At 38.4% G+C, this 16,645-nt stretch overlaps 1 protein-coding gene across 4 annotated transcripts in view; it reads right to left on the bottom strand.

The window, feature by feature from the left end:
* CEP57 (centrosomal protein 57) overlaps positions 1 to 15,915 on the bottom strand; it is a 47,055-nt gene extending 31,140 nt beyond the window's left edge. For all 4 annotated transcript variants that reach the window (XR_009542513.1, XR_009542514.1, XR_009542515.1 and 1 more), the window contains exons 1-2: positions 15,661 to 15,915; positions 3,337 to 3,493 (exon numbers count right to left, since the gene is read on the bottom strand). Coding sequence is in view for 1 of the 4 variants with exons in the window: in XM_060160258.1 (XP_060016241.1) it covers positions 3,337 to 3,493; positions 15,661 to 15,705 (202 nt within the window). In the remaining 3 variants the exon portion in view is untranslated. The remainder of the gene's footprint in view (positions 1 to 3,336; positions 3,494 to 15,660) is intronic.
* Positions 15,916 to 16,645: the final 730 nt, after the last annotated feature.

Here is a 16,645-nt window from a genome sequence, read left to right as displayed (position 1 = left end):
CCATTATTTTAAAGGACTCTCTAGAAACATTAGTACATTTTTTGATGTCAGTAATAATTTCGAATTTCTTGTTCATTTCTTTTCTAACTGAAGTTCAAAATTAATATGAGAATTACAAGAAGCACAGTTTATCTCGTTCCATGGCATTAGTCAAATTATATTTTCAAAGTCATTTTCCGATAGTGAAGTGAAATGGTAATTTATCAATGAAAATGTTAAACCATAACTAAACTAAAAAAAACAAGTTTTTCCCCCTAAAGTATTAGTGAGAAAAAAACATTTACTAAGTATAAAAGAAAAAGTTTATCACGGCAAGTATCTATTCAAAATAAGCCTTCATTCATTCAGTAAATATTTGAGGGTTCACTGAACAAATCAGGGAAAAAGTGGGAAGAGAAAATGGTTTTGATACTGCATATGTTAAAGTAATCATCTTTGAGATTTTCTTCATCAGTTAATTTTGAATATACCTACCTTATACAGTTTTCCTGAGAGGATGAAATGAAATATATTTGCTATGTCTGAAATGTTACTGCATTTCATTCCTTTCATTCTTTTTTTAAAGTTGTGTTTAATCAGTAGTGTGGCAATTATATTTACTAATGATTTTCTAGATAAAAGAAGTGTTATATTTTAGCCACATATGGGTTAAACAGCTGTTTGTAAATTAGTTTAGGAACCCTTTTGTTTCAATTGGGAAATGCATTGCAAATATCTTAAAAATCAATCTCAGAATAACACTGGTTTGTAAACTGTGTACTGGCTGTATAATAAAATACTAGGTAGGTAACGATATCTAAGTATAGTTACCAATGTAAATCCTAGCCTGTAATGGGACATTAAAAGTGTTTGCTGAAATAAATTTAACACGAGGCCTTTAAAAATTTCTTTTAAGTGTCTTTTAAGAATTTCAATAGGTGATACTCAATTTACTAACTAGAAATATCTTATTCATAAGATACTGTATCTCAAAGATGATGATAAAGAAAATACTAATTAATTTAACAGTTAATAAAACAATTGATAAAGTGCTACTCATCAGAATACAGCAGCTAAAGACTGGCAATTCAGAAAAATAACAAAAGTTGTGTAACTTTCAAACAACATAGGTTAAAAAAGCAAAACACAAATAACTGAAGCCCACAGTGGAGCAAAAATCAGTTAAATTTTAGTAATGATTTCTTTTAAAAAAATAAGCACACACAAAAACATGCAAGAGTTCTAGCAGGAACATAAGGTCTAAGAATTAGATACTAATCCTATCACGATTTTTCATCTAGTTTTGATCTTTACGTTGATCTTTACGTCGATCTAAAGACTTTTTTTAAAGTTCAGAGAAAAGCAAATTACTAAAGAATCCATGAATAAGAAAAATTAAATGGGGCAGATTTATTCACAAAGCAAAGGTTAGCAAGTGTTTAACCTAGTGTGTTAGCAATAAAGCTAAATTCTGCCTGTGAGTAATTTGTGGTTTTCAGGAAAATGAGAAAGGGCAGAAAAAAGGAGAGGAAGAAAAAAGTAAACGAGAAAAAATAATGTGGAAGACAGTAAATAAGCTTCTTTTATTCCTTCAGAACATGGTGTTATGAACTGTGTAGCAATGCCCCAAGATAATCATTATGATCCATTATACTTTTACAGCGTTTCTGGTATCAATCCAATGATACCTACTTTCAGTATAGGATGGATAGACACAGAAACCACCACCCCTCGCCCCAGACAAAAAAGTAAAGGCTATGAGGTATGACCAAAGGACCAAGAGAGTTCAGAAGAGACATCTGAAGACAGCAAAGAGAGGTATGTGTTGATGAAGCTGGTAGAAAAGAAGACTGCTATGAAGAAATAATATACAATCCAGGCTTTAGAGAAAAGAGTATAATTTTCACCGTGGCTGGTGTGGTAGGCAAAGCAGACACTCAAAGATGCCTATGTCCTAATCCTAGAATCCCTGAAAACCTGTTATATGGTAAAAAGCATTTTGGGAGATGTAATTAAAGCTATGGACCTTACAGATAGGGAAATTATATCTGATTATTTGACTGGGCTCAATCTAACTAAAATACATGAACCCTTAAAAGCTGACAATTTTCTCTGGCTGTAATTAGAAAGAAGCAGTGGGAGAAGTCAGAGAAATTTGAAGCATGAGAGAGACATGACCCACCATTCCTGTAGGGGACCATAAGAGAAGCACGAGAATGCAGACAGATTCTAGGAGCAAAGACTGGTGCTGACTGAAGGTCGGCAAGACAATGGAACCTCAGTTCTACAACCACAGGGAACTGAACTTTGGCCAAGAATCTGAATGAGTTAGCAACAGGTTCTTTCCTAGACTCTCCAGTAAGGAATGCAGTCCAGTCAACACTGTGATTTCAGGAGCCTAAATAGAGTACCCTGCTAGTCCTACAGATAATACATTTTGGTTATTTAAGACTGCGAAGTTTGTAGTAATTTGTTAAGGCAGCAAGAAAACTAATACAGATGGCAAGTTTCAGGAACAACTATATTTCAAAGCAGCCAAAGCAAAGGATGTGTGGGTAAGGAAGAATGGAAGAGTGGCTAGGGATGAAGCTGGTAAAGCAGGTAGAGCCTAAGTTATAGAAAATCTAAGACTTCATTATTTAAGCCATGGAGAGGTGCTGAAACTTTTCTTTACAGTGGGAGAGATGAGTAACAGCAAATGGCAGCAATGTTGTTAACTGGGGATGAGAGGGAGACCAAGGCAGAGAAATTGGTTAAAAGTGTATTACAATTATCTATGCAATAGATGATGAGAGCCTGAACCAAACCAATGAGAATGAAGAGACAGAGAAAACCTGTAAGTTTTGGGGATATTTCAGAAGCAAAACACAAGTCTTGGTTCCTGAGTGATGCTGGAAATGACAGAACAGTCCTAGATGACTCAAAGTTACATAGTCTTGATGATCAGGTGGATGATGATGTCTAATAATCAAGGAACAAAAGAAAGGCATTATATTTTGAGGAGGTTAAAAACAGGAAGGGGGGGCTTCCCTGGCGGCACAGTGGTTGAGAGTCCGCCTGCCGATGCAGGGGACACGGGTTCGTGCCCCGGTCTGGGAAGATCCCACATGCCGTGGAGCAGCTGGGCCCGTGAGCCATGGCCACTGAGCCTGCACGTCCGGAGCCTGTGCTCCACAATGGGAGAGGCCACAGCAGTGGGAGGCCCGTGTACTGCCAAAAAAAAAAAAAAATTAAAAACAGGAAGGGGGAAGTATACTCTCCTCCTCTAATTTTACAATAAACGGAAGACACAATTAAGAGTTTTTAAGCAGTGAATAAACACACAAAAGAAACCTCCATTTTGTTAGGCTCTATTACCTCTGCTGTTGCTTTCTGGATAGGCAAATGTAGGCTTATTTGGGGAACGTCGCAGATCACTATTAAGGAAAGGCTTATCAGGTGGATATATTACATATGAAGATGAGCAATCGTGACCCATATTTCCATTAGACTTTGATGGTTCTGCTAAGATGTTCTGAAAAATAAAAATACAGAAATTACCTTTCAAAATTTTAAACCACAAATAGCATGTGTATATATACATATGTTCCACTGATGGAGGCAAAAACTAAAGTCCATTGACCAAACACAACAGAATTCAATCATTACTTGAAAATAATAAAACTTTTAAAGCATTTCATATGTCTAAATGTAGGCATATGCCAAATACTATAAAAAGGAAATAATGTTCACACAACTTGAATACAAATGCTGCAGAGATACTTAAATATGGTACTCACAATGAATATTGTGAGTATAGTTTAATTAATTAGTTTATTATAAAATAAATTAGTCTAATTTATTAATATAGTTTATTTTAAAAATATGTACCGTAAGATATATATTCAGAAAAGTAAATATTATCTTTTTATAGTATCAGAAACTGCTAGAAAATGACTAAATTAATCTTTCCCCAATCAACTACACAATTCCTGAGTATCTATCAAATGTCCAAAACTCTGGGGTATATAGAAAGAAAATAAGGCATATTCCTTGTCTCAAAAATTTTACATTTAGTTAGGGGGAAAAAAGGAAGACGCCATTAGAAAACATTAAAGCTTATCGAACACATAAATATAAAACTTTATTTCCACACATACACCATTCTGCATTTGTCATACTGTTCAATTTGGGATTACATTCCACATGATAATTTTCAGTGCAGGGGATGCTAACTGTTTTGCTTTTTGTAGGTGACTTCCTTTTCGTAGAAAGACCTAGAGTGGGAAAAGCTCAGGTGGAAGATATGACTGCTAGCTGCTCAAAACTCTCAGACATCCATTTTTCTTATTCAAATAGCCACAGTAAACTAGGTTCTCAACTCTTACCTTTGGGGAACTATATAGTACCAGAATATATACCAGAATAGTACCAGAATATATCTGACTATAAAGTACCAGAATAACCTGTGTCCAGAAAACTAAAAAGGAACAATGAATATTTACAATACAGTAAACCGCCTCCTGGAATAAAACGCCATCAAAAACCATATTGTATCTAAATCTTATTAAAAATTGAAGACTATATTTCCATGTTAAAAATCATGCAATTTTCCAGTTGATTTAAGAAAGCAAATACAAAACATACACTATGGCTGTGAAAACTAAAAGAGATTGGAAAGGGTAGGAGGTAAGTCTCAAAAGCAGTACTTAAATCCATGCTACTCTACTGTGAAACGTGTGTTCACATGCAACAAGGACTAATAGTTGGCATTTTTTCAACTTTTGGGCAAACTGACATCAAGTTTTGGAGGTGGCTAGAAAATAGGATGTTTTACAATTCTTAAAATATATAATACTGCCAAAGCTCTTGCAAAACACCATGCATAATCAACCATATAGCTTAACTTTAAATATTGTTCTTCACAGAGTACCTCATGTCTCCATACAACCTACTAGAATCCTATCATTTAACAACTACCATTCAAAGAACAATGGTTAGGGAGCATTTAACATATCTATGAACATAAACCATGAGCAAATTCACTTATGATTTTCAAAAGGAATTGTATTAGTATTAGCAAACACTGCACAGATATTAACAGAAGGATTATGCATAAATAATTTACCAAAACCCAAAAGAAAAAAAAACAAAACACCCAATCAAGAAATAAGAACAAACCATCTTTGCTAAATTCATTGCCTGCTAGCTCTCGTAAAATGAACAGTTCAATATTTGTCTTTCAACAAAATTTGTTACGTATACATCATCAAAATACTGCTTGGGTCAGTTGACAAATTAAGAAAAGTCTTAATATAAAAATGCAAGTTATAATGAGACTTTTTTTTGAACAGTAATTCTAAATATATTCCATTTTCTAAGTCAGTCACCTCATTTTGAATGTCAGGGTTTAAGCAATGAAAGCCATTGTTAACTATAAATGTTTTGGATCAATGTCCTCATTTGCTGCCAGAAATCTGAAGCAAAGAACAGGAACAATACATAAATCAACCCAAAGCAAAAGGAAGAAAGAAAACAAAATGGCTTTATAAAAATTATTTACAAGAACTATTTTGAAATAAAATTAAACCAAGAAATAAGAAACTGATAACTCAATTAAGTACACATAGTGTCTATTAAAAATTGTAGAGGATAAAATGTGGTACCTACATACGATATTATTCAGCCTTAAAAAGGAGGGAAATCCCACCATGTGCTACATAATGGATGAACCTTGAGGATATCATGCTTAGTGAAGTAAGCCTGTCACAAAAAGACAAATATTTTATGATTCCACTTACACGAGGTAAAGTAGTTAAATTCATAGAAACAAAGTAGAAATATGGTGGTTACCAGGGGCTGGGGGGAGGTTGCAAAGGGGAGTTGTTTAATAGAGTTTCCATTTTGCAAGATGAAAAAGTTCTGGAGATCTGTTTCACAACAATGTGAATATGTTTAATACTACTGAACTGTACATTTAAAAATGGTTAAGATGATAAAGTACTAGGTAAACAACTGAAGATAATAAGAAAATAGAGAGTTGTCACACCAACCTGACCTCCAGTAGAATCAGGGCAATCATATTCTATGTGATTAACTGAAAAATTAACTAGCTTTCAAAAGAGAACCCACAAACCTACTTGCATCTATTCTCACACACATAACACAGGGAATGAGCTTTGTATAATAGACCTATCTCCACTTACCTACTCAGTCTTGGTTGTTCTTTCTAAAGGACATGGTATCCCTCCAGATGCCATCTATTTCTCCCTCCCTACTAGACCTTGCACACTGCCATTTGGAAAGAAAGGAAGGGAGGGAAGGAAAGAAAGGGAGAGAAAGAGGGAGGGAGGAAGGGAGGGAAGGAAAGAAAGGGAGAGAAAGAGGGAGGGAGGAAGGGAGAAAGGAGAGAAAGGAAGGAGGAAAGGAAGGGAGGGAAGAGACAGCAGGGAACAGAGAAAGCGGAGGGAGGTGAGGAAGGAAGGAAAGACAGACTTTTCTGAACTTTAGGGACTCCTCTCCAGCTCCTGTCTCATTTCTCAGCTTTTATAACGAAGTCCCTCAAAATACTTGTTTGTAATTGCTGCCACTTCTTAATCACCTTCCCTTTTAATCCCCTCCAGACTTCAATCCTCACCAATTCAGAGAAACAGCTCTTCAAGTTCACCAGTGACTTTTACAGGGCTGAACTCAGTGACCTCCCAGAAGCATGTGATACAGCAGATCACTTCATCCCAATACTTCCTTCAGTGGATGGAACACCACAATCGGATTTTCCTTCTAACACCCAGGCGTCTCCCTCAGAATCTCCTGGGCTCTCTCTCCTTCCTCTTTCTAAATGCTGGAGGTTCCCTAAAGCTTAGTCCTTCCTCCTCTTGTCTTCATCTACATGGATACCTTTGATGATCTCATCAACTCTCAGGGCTTTCAAAAAGCCTCTATCTGCTGATAACTTTCAAGTTTAAATATGTTATATATAGCTCTCCCTCTTGAAATTCTATATTCAAATCAACCTTCCTACTCGCTGTCTCCACTTGGATGTCAATATGAGGACCCCAAACTTAACATGTCTATAACCAAATTCTTGAATCTATTTCCCAAACCAACTCCTCAAAGCATACCACAATAATTGGCACCACCACCTACCCAGCTGCTCAGGCCAAAACCCTTGCACGAGTCATTTCTCATACACATCTCACATCCAATCTTTCAGTATACCTGGCTGGGTCTCTGTCTGTACCATATATACAGAAAGTCTTCAACTTCTCATCAATTCCACTAATTCCCTGCTTGACACCACTGTGATCTTTTTGCCTGGACTACCATAATAGCCTCCTAACCACTTCTGTCGAGGTCCCCCAGTCTTTTCCAAACAGTAGGTGTTATGATTCTTTAATAATTCAAGTAATGCCCCTAACCAGAACCTTCCAATGGCTTTCCATCCCAAAATAAAAACCAAAATTCTTACCATGATCCCACATTAACTGACCCCAGGCTAACCCTGACCTCATTCCTTACCAGTCTCTCTCCACCCCACCCCCATATTTTCCAGCCATACTGACCAACTTTTGGATTTCTAAAATGCACAGTACACTGTTCTCATTTGCTATATTTTACTCTGCCTGGAATGCTCCCTTCCTCCCACTACTCAGTTATCTACTCAAAAGTTTGTCAGTGAGGTTTTCCCTGACTACCCTATCTAAAGTAGCACCTTTTGTCACTCTATCTCCTTACCCTTTTAAGAAACACTATTTCTACCTGATATATTTATCATCTCTATGCCCTGTGGAAAAATTAAAAATATATTTAGTTTTTGTCCCTGAAAGAGGTTTAAAAACTCTCAGAATTTTTAGTGATAGGAGTGTCTTTGTTATGGTAATAGTGGGGGCCCTGGATAGCTTTAGGATGAGCGCAGATAGCCAGAAAAACCTACCAGGCGATTAGAGGGTTAGAAATTTCAGTCCCACCCCGTGCCCTCAAGAGAAGGAAGAGGGGCTAGAGATTGAGCTCACTCACCAATGGCTAATGATTTAGTCAATCCTACCCACATAATGAAACCTCCCTAAAAAACTCTTTGTTCAATGAGGTCCCAGGAGTGTCCAGATTGGTCATGGAAGTCCCTTTACATCTTACCCTGTGTGTCTCTTCCATTTGGTGGTTCTGGAGTTGTATTCTTTATAAGAAAAAGTTTAATAAAAGTTTTAATTGTAAGTGTAGCGTTTTCCTGAGTTCTGTGAGTCACTGTAGCAAATTACTGAACGTGGCGGGGGAGGAGTCAGAACTCCTTAATCTACCGTTGGCTGGGCAGAAGTACAGCTTCCTTGGGGACATCTGGGACTTGCAGGTGGCAACTGAAATGGGGGCAGTCTTGTGGGACCTAGTGTCTTAACCTGTGGTGTTTGCACTATCTCTAGGTAGTGTCAGAATTGAATTGTAGGACACCCAGTTGGCATGGAAAAATTGCATGTTGGAAGAATACAGTCACCCCATTAAGGGTTTAAGTTCCCAAAAGACAATAAATATGTTTAATAAATCTGTTGAACTAATTAATTATATAAATATGTTACAAAACAGGAAAACTGCATAATGCTTATAAAACTGAATAATCCTATTCAATAAAGTTACTATAATCTCTTAGAAGACAAAAGCTTTTGGTTTCTTTTGTACCAAATAATAGCACAAATGTCATAGGGAGGCTGTGTAGAAAGAGTTAACATCGCAGACTCAAGGTCTGCCTGCAAGGTTAGTTCTTGGCTGGTATTTCGGAACTTGAATTTTGGGAAGGTTCCAAATATTGTCACCATTAGAGTTAGGGGTCCCCAAGACCATCCTCGGGTTCAATGATTTGCTTGAAGAACTGACAAAACTCAGCACAGAGTTATACTTACAGCTACGATTTCTTACAACAAAAGGATACAAAGCAAAATCAGAAAAGGGAGAAGCTACAAGAGATCAGGCACAAGCTTTGAAAATTCCTCTCCAGGTAGAGTCATACAGCATGTGCTTAATTCCTCGAGCAACTAATAGAGACAGCTGTGTCAAGTGGCGTCTACTAAGGAAGCTCTTTAGACTCAGTGGCCAAGGTTTTTATTTGAGGCTGGTTATATTCCTGACTCCCAGAAGGAAAACAGGTGTTCAACATTGTTTGCATAAACAGTTTAAGCACAATAAGCCACTCTTTCCTGATTTATGTTAAAGTTCTAGATCTGTGTAGGAAACTGTTTACCACTCAAGTTCACAGATGCCAATGAAGAGCTAACCTTGCAAACAGCCCTTTCTAAAAATAACAAGTCATCTGGAATTATGGAAGATTTCAAGAGAGAATTATTTTCTGTCTTCAATGCCATATGCATCCAATCATGGTACCTGAGAACTATGGAAGGGCAAAGGATCCTTTAAGCATACTGTTTATGCTATCTTCTCTCATATTAATACTAAAAACAATCCATAAACCTCAAACTCACCTTGCACTTTACAACCTACACTTTCATTATCTGGGTTGATCTTCACAACATTCCTGACAAGTAAGCAAGTAAGAAAGTATCTCCACTTTATAGTTCAGGAAAATATACTTGGATTTATTTTCAGAACAATGAACATGGTATCTTAGATTTGTTAGCACATTGTTTTCTCTAAGCACACTCATATTCTCCTTTAATTATCACAAGAACCCTATGAAGCAAGCATAGCAAATATTACTGTCCCCATTTTGTAGGTGAAAAAAGAGGCTAAGAAAACATAAACCATTTGCTTCAGGTTTCACAGCTACTAAGGAGCCCAAGTCCAGCTCCTAATCCAGTCCTCTTTCCAAATATTTTTCCGACTAAAATGATATGATTCTAGGAAAAACTTTCAGGATTAAAGGCAAAATGTTTAACCTGACCACTTTCTTTCCTGGTAGCTTTAATTGTTAGGGCAAACATCCTACTTAGGAACACTTATAACTCAAATATTTATTTTTTATTTATATTTTAAAAAGACTATTGATTGATTGATTGAGGCATGCAAGCTCTTCGTTGTGGTGCCTGGGCTTCTCTCTACCTGTGGCATGCGGGTTTTCTCTTTTTCTCTCTCTTGTTTGGCGCATGGGCTCCAGGGTGTGTGGGCTCCGTAGTCTGCGGCACCCAGGCTCTCTCCTTGAGGCACGTGAGCTCAGCAGTTGTGGCGCGTGGCCTCAGCTGCCCCACAGCATGTGGGATCTTAGTTCCCCGACCAGGGATCAAACCCATGTCCCCTGCATTGGAAGGCAGATTCTTTACCACTGGACTACCAAGGAAGTCCCCTCAAATATTTATTAAACGTCTCTGTGTGTGACACTGTGTTAAGTGTGAAGGATGATAAAAAATGTACTATTACTTGCCTTCTTTTCAAATGTAATGTGCAACACAGCTGGAAGAAATAAAAATCAGGTACATAAAAATTTAAATACCATTTAGCAGACCATACACAAATACATAGAAAAGATAAAGCAGTATGACCAACACGGGGTTATTCCAGGAATCTAAAACTGTGTGAACATTAGGAACATCTTTTGATGCAATCCATCCCATTAAAGTGAAAATCCATATGAGCAACAAATGCAAAAGAGTAGTCAATAAAATTTAATATCTAGCCATTATTAAATAACTTTTTTCTTATGGTAATTAGAAAATTTACCAAAAAAATGGCAACATATTTAATGGTGCAAAATTTAAAACATCCCTTTAAAATTCAGGAACAAGGCAAAGATTATCTACAAGACAACTTCTTGTCAATGTTGTGCTGTTATTTCCTAGCCTGCACATTAAGATAATGAAAAGAAATAACAGATGTTAAAACTGTAAAGGAAGAATCCAAACTTCACTTATTATGACTGTCTCAACAGAGAATACCAAGAACCCTCAATTATTAGAACTGGAGTTTAGGAAAGTTGCTGAGTAAAATTAATATGCAATAATCAATAATAATTCTATATACTAGTTAGAAAATGCAACTTATGAAAACATATAAAAAATAAAGTAACTAGAAATAAATTTAATAAATATACAAGACCTGAAACTATAAAACTTTACTGAAAAATGTTCAAATAAATGTTACTCCAAAAAACTGGAATAACATGTTCAGATAGCTCAATATCCTAAAGATATCAGTTATTCCCAAAATGAACTAGAAATTCAAATCAATTTCAATCAAAATTCCAATACGAGATTCTAGAATTTCTACTGAAGAACAGCAGAGGACCAAGAATAGCTACCATTTCTTCTGAGGAACAAGGAAGATAGTTGGCCTCTCAGACCAAAAAAAAAAAAGGAAAGCATTAAAACAACGAGTATAGAAAAATACAACAGTTGAACAAAGAGCCCAGTAACATGTTCATACACATATGGAAATTAATATACTTACAGCTGGAACTGTAAACCACTCAGGAAAGGATGAGTTTAAACAATGCTGAAATGCGTATCATAAATAAAACATCCCTACCTCATAAGCACACAAATTAATTTCAAGCAAATAAAAGACAATAGGCCCCAACTTTAAAATCTGTAGAGAAAAATATAGAATATCATTAAGGCCTTGGCTATAAGGAAGAATTTAGCCAAAAAGCAATAATCATTAAAGAAAGAATTACATTAAAATAAAGAACTCTTGCTAATCAAAACATATCATAAAAAAACAAGCCAAAGAGCATTAGAAGACTCCTAATAGTTGACTCAGAATACGTAAAGAATGACTATAAATCAGTTAAAAAAAAAAAGACACACCAATTGAAAAAAGGCAAAAGATACTAAGAGGCATTTCACAGAACAAGAACAAAACACACAAAAGACTAGTAAAATTATGAAAAAAAAAGTGTATCTTCATCAATGATCAGAGAACACAAATAAGAATAAGAACAGGACACCACTTCACACTCATCTCTCAGCAAAAAAAAAAAAAAAAAAAATTGACACAACACCACGGGTTAAAGAGGATATAGATTAAAGGGGACTGTTGATGGGAATGTAAACTGGTACAATCACTTTGGGAAACAATTCAGCATTACCAAATAAAGCCAAAGATGCACACACTCTATGACCCAGCATTTCACTGAACTATTTCCTCTCTCCTCAAAAAAAAAACAAAAAAAGTCAGTCCTAAGTTTCTAAACATACACTACAAGCCATTACTAAGTTGTAACCCGCAGTACAAACTTGTGTTTCAAAAATCGCTGCTCCTCAAACTTTTTGGTCTCAGGACGCCCTTACACTCTTAAAAATTACTGAAGACCCCAAAAAGCTTTTGCTTATGTGGGTTATATCAATTGATATTTATCACATGAAAAATTAAAACAGAGAAAATTTAAAGATATTTACTAATTTAAAAATATTAAACCCATGATGTTATCATAAATATAATTTTTGAATGAAAAATAACTATGTCATCCAAAAAATTTAATGAAAAGAGTGGCACTGTTTTACATTTTTTGCAAATCTCTTTAACTCTTGGCTTAAAGAAGGCTGCTAGATTTTATTTGCTTCTGCATTCTCTCTGTTTTGGTTAATGTACATGAAGAATCTGGTCTCCCACAAAGTGGCTGGATAAGGAAGGACACTGTAGACCCCCAAAGGTCTTCAGACCACTCTCTGAGAAATGCTACGCTAGAGAAAATTTTGCACATGTGAAACATATAGAGATGATCACAACAGGACTGTTTACAATAGCTGGCAAACAAATGAACAAACCCTAAAAACCCCAAAGCCCATCAAGATACTACACTATACAGAAATATAGAAGAGGCTCTGTCATTTACTAGTTGTGTCACCTTGACTTAACCTCTTTGTCCCTCATTTTGCTCATTTAAAAATGGAAATACTAAGGCCAACCTCATAAGATTATTATGAGGATTAAATGAGTTAATATATAAAAAGTATTTAAAATGCCTGCTGGATAGTACTATACTAGTATTATATATTATTATAATCTCAAAATGTGTGTGTGTGTGTGTGTGTGTGTGTAAGAGTAAAAGAGAAGCAGGAAGATGCACTAAGGGGCATGAAGGTATTCATTTTATTATACTCAAAAATAAATCCTTTATATATTTAACGTTATGAAATCTATGATACATTCATAAATCACTTTTAAGAGAAATACACAGCAGGTTTGTCAATGGGCCTGGCAAAAAAGCCAGGGAGACCAATTAGGAGATTAGCTTATTAATTAAGTCCAAAGTGACCTAAGAGTGTTGACCATGGTTACCGGGGAAAATTTAAAACAAAAACAGGAAAGATATTCTGTTTCAACACGAGGCTGCCTGTACTTTCATTATCATTATGCCTGATCACACTTATTTTCCTGAGGCTCTCCACTAGTGGGTTAATACATAGCAATCTTTCAATAAATGTTAGCTGCTAGTTGTTACTCTTCTTGCTGTTGTTGCAGAGAAAGAATGCTTACAAGAACAATTCAAAAGTATCACCTACTTCCATGTTGTTCACATTTGAGATTTACATTGCACCTGCTTCCCAAAGACTGTTATTTGTGAATCTACCTGATGAAAATCCTTGCCTCCTAAAAGCATTTCCATTTACTATACCTATGCTGGGTTTATCAATGTTAAATACAATAGAAATAATTAATGTTCACAACCCTGAAATCTCATTATGAGTAGCCTTCTGAGTTCATGTTGTAGTTTTAAAAGGTCTTCTTTCGTTGCCTTATTTTATGATCGGCTATCTGTTAAGCTGGAGTGCTTTTTAAATTCTGTTGGAAATGCCAGCCTTATTTCTGACAGGACAGTTAAAGTATCTAAGCAGGGCCATTTCTTATACACTGATAAGTTAAATTTAGTCATTTTTGTTTTGAGACATAGTGACTTCCAAATTAGACATTCTGATTTAGCAGGTAAATTTAAGAAAGTTATACTTTGATTTGTAAAGGGTCCTAGGTATCCTTAGTGTACTCTGAGTATTTCGAATCCACTTAAAGCTGAGCTTAGCATATAAAAATATATATGCTTTCCTATTAAACACTCTATAGGATTTCTGTTCAGGGTATCTTAAAGACTAAGGGTTGACCACACCCCAGTAACCACTCTCAGCTAGGTGGCCTTGGCAGAGTTCAGCTCAAAACAACACTTATAGGAGTTTTCCTTGCTCAGTCTCCAAGTACTGTTTTGAGAGTGGTGAAAAGCCCTCCTTTCCCAATTATGTTTAATTATTTTTTCTCCTGATTAAATCTGATTAATCACAACTCCTATATCATCTCATCCATCTACTTAATGACATTTCTTAATAGTCTAATAGCTCGTCTTTTATCTTCCCTTTCACTGATCTAATTCCTGGATAACTCCAATTGTTTCCTTCCTTCCTTCCTCTTAATCGTCCCTGACCACTCTACAAACTTGCTACCCCTACTGTGCTGAAACTCTGAAGATCACTTCTGGCCTCATTAACACAAATTTTAACAACAGTCACCAAAAGCTGAAACTGAGGAAAAGTGTGTTTTCACCAAGGTGACTCTGCTTTTACTGTCCCCCTAAGCTTTTCCCCGTTAACTTCTTTGACAACCTTACCCTGATATTCTACTCTCACTATCTCTCTTTTTTCATATTTTAACCTATTTTTACAATTCATGTAACCGAACTCTACCTCCACACTACCTCTGCTCAATTCAAATTTTTACAAGTTTTCTGAAAACACCTCTTGTCTTGGCACATATTCCAAAATGCCTGCGGTGAGTTTTTCTCCTTCCTTTTCTGTTCCTGGGACAAGCATTTCCGATTCCTTCACCACCCAGCTAGCTCCACCTTCTCTACCCAAGCACTGCTAATCACTCTCGCCTAGGTTATTCTAGCAGGGTGGCATTTATCAAACTGTACTGTGTAATAATCTAATTACGTGCAGTTTCTCTTCAGTGCTTTGCTCCTTCAGAGCAGGGGTTCTCCCCTATTCATCCGTGTAATCCTAGAGCCTAAAAGTACGCCAGACACTCAGCATTTGCTAGGTGAAGAGCTAAATGGCTCCAGCTTGAGCTGCTTCACATTCACATTTACTGCCTATCTATTCCCAATGCGGCAGGTCCCGCTCCAATTCCACAAAATACCAGTGACTGGATAGGCTGGTGGCTCTTGTAGAGGCCAATACAATATTTAAGATTGGCTCCCCTTGTCGCCTCTCTAAAAGGGCATTTACTACACACTGAGGTCACCGTAATATAGAGGGAGGTGGGAAGCGCGCGCGCTCGAGGTAGGATGAGCACAGATCGAAGTTACTGGGAGGATGGGAGGGGGAGGCACTGCAAGCAAAGGAATCAGCAGAAGCACTCAAGACTGCGTACAATTCAACAGCTGCCCATTAAGCCGACTAGAGCGCCCACCTGGTCTCGGAGAGTTTCCAAGAGGGGCCGTTACACCCACGAGACCCAGGAGCCCTGTTCTCGCAGGCCAAGGTGTAGGTAGTCATCCCTGCGAGTCCAGGCCACTTTCGGCACCTGGGCGGCTAGGCCGAAAGATAAAAGAGGCGGCGGGGGGGGGGCGGGAGTGACGGGCCCGGCCTGTCTAAATGGAAGGGTGCAACCTTGACATAGGAGCGGTGGGCGCCGAGGTAGCAAGGGGCGATCTAGGCGCCCCCCGCCGCTCCCCAAGATGGAGTGAGACTCTGGGCCGAGAGCGCTCTGAAGAGTGAGAGAAAGCAAAGGGGCGCCAGGACCGACCCGGGGCCTATTCGAACGTCAACCGCTTCTTACCGAGAACTGAGAAGCCGAAGTCTCAGAGACCGACGCTGCCGCCATCTTCCTGCCGACCTCCGCAGCCCCGGGAGGGTCCGGGTCCGCGTGCTGTTCTTCAAGATTCGAGAGCCGCCCGCCAGGGGCGACCCTAAACCGAACCCCTGATGGAAGGGGCTGGTATGTTGGCCCCGGGTCTGGAAACCCCTGCCACACACCCCCACAGGGCCGCCCACACTCGGAGTGCACACCAAAAGCGCAACACGTCCTAACAGACGTCCTGGCTAGCCAATCAAAAAATCAGACGTCTTCCGGTGGTAGGAGAATCCGCCTCTTCCCTCGGTGACGTCACAAGGTAGCGTGCCGCGGGGACTGGGCTGGCTGGCTACCGGGCGGCTCTTGAAGGGGTTCTGCACAGGGGCGGGCATTCTCGAAGGGGAAGCGTGGGCGAGGCGTTGTGTTGTCTCCAGTGGCGATTGAATGGGATGACTGTAATAAAAGCGAATGCGAAGCTCAAAACACTCCATCACTTCCCTTGCGTTAATCGCCGGAGAGAGCGTGAGTTTGACTCGGGGACGCCTCTCCACGTGAGGTACTTACCTTTCGACCAATAACAAATAGAAGGAGAGGGAGCTTAAAGATTTGGTCCAATAGACGTCAAGGGAAAAAAAAACAGTAGGAGCAGAGAGTAAACCTCCGCAAACAACTGCCCAATTGGATTCGGAAGTTTCCACCCAAACCTGGGACTGGCTGCTAGGAAAAGCCGCGACCGGGACCTTTGGGCGGGGTGAGTTTAAAGCGGCTTTCGCGCGCTGAGAGCGTCGGGCTTTTATTGGCCAGCGACTTCCTCCCTTTGTGGGAGCTCCCTGCGTAGCGGGGGTGAGGAGTTGGGCGGAGCGACCGAGTGACGCAGTAGCCGCCCCAGCCAATCAGAGGTGGGGAAGGGAGGCCGAGGAGGAAGCGGATCCGTCGCCGCGCAGCTAAACCGCAGCGAACTATCCGCTTC

Source organism: Lagenorhynchus albirostris, chromosome 9 (assembly GCF_949774975.1).
Source record: "Lagenorhynchus albirostris chromosome 9, mLagAlb1.1, whole genome shotgun sequence".
Taxonomy (NCBI): Eukaryota; Metazoa; Chordata; class Mammalia; order Artiodactyla; family Delphinidae; genus Lagenorhynchus; species Lagenorhynchus albirostris.
This window is presented reverse-complemented; position numbering and strand designations above follow the sequence as displayed.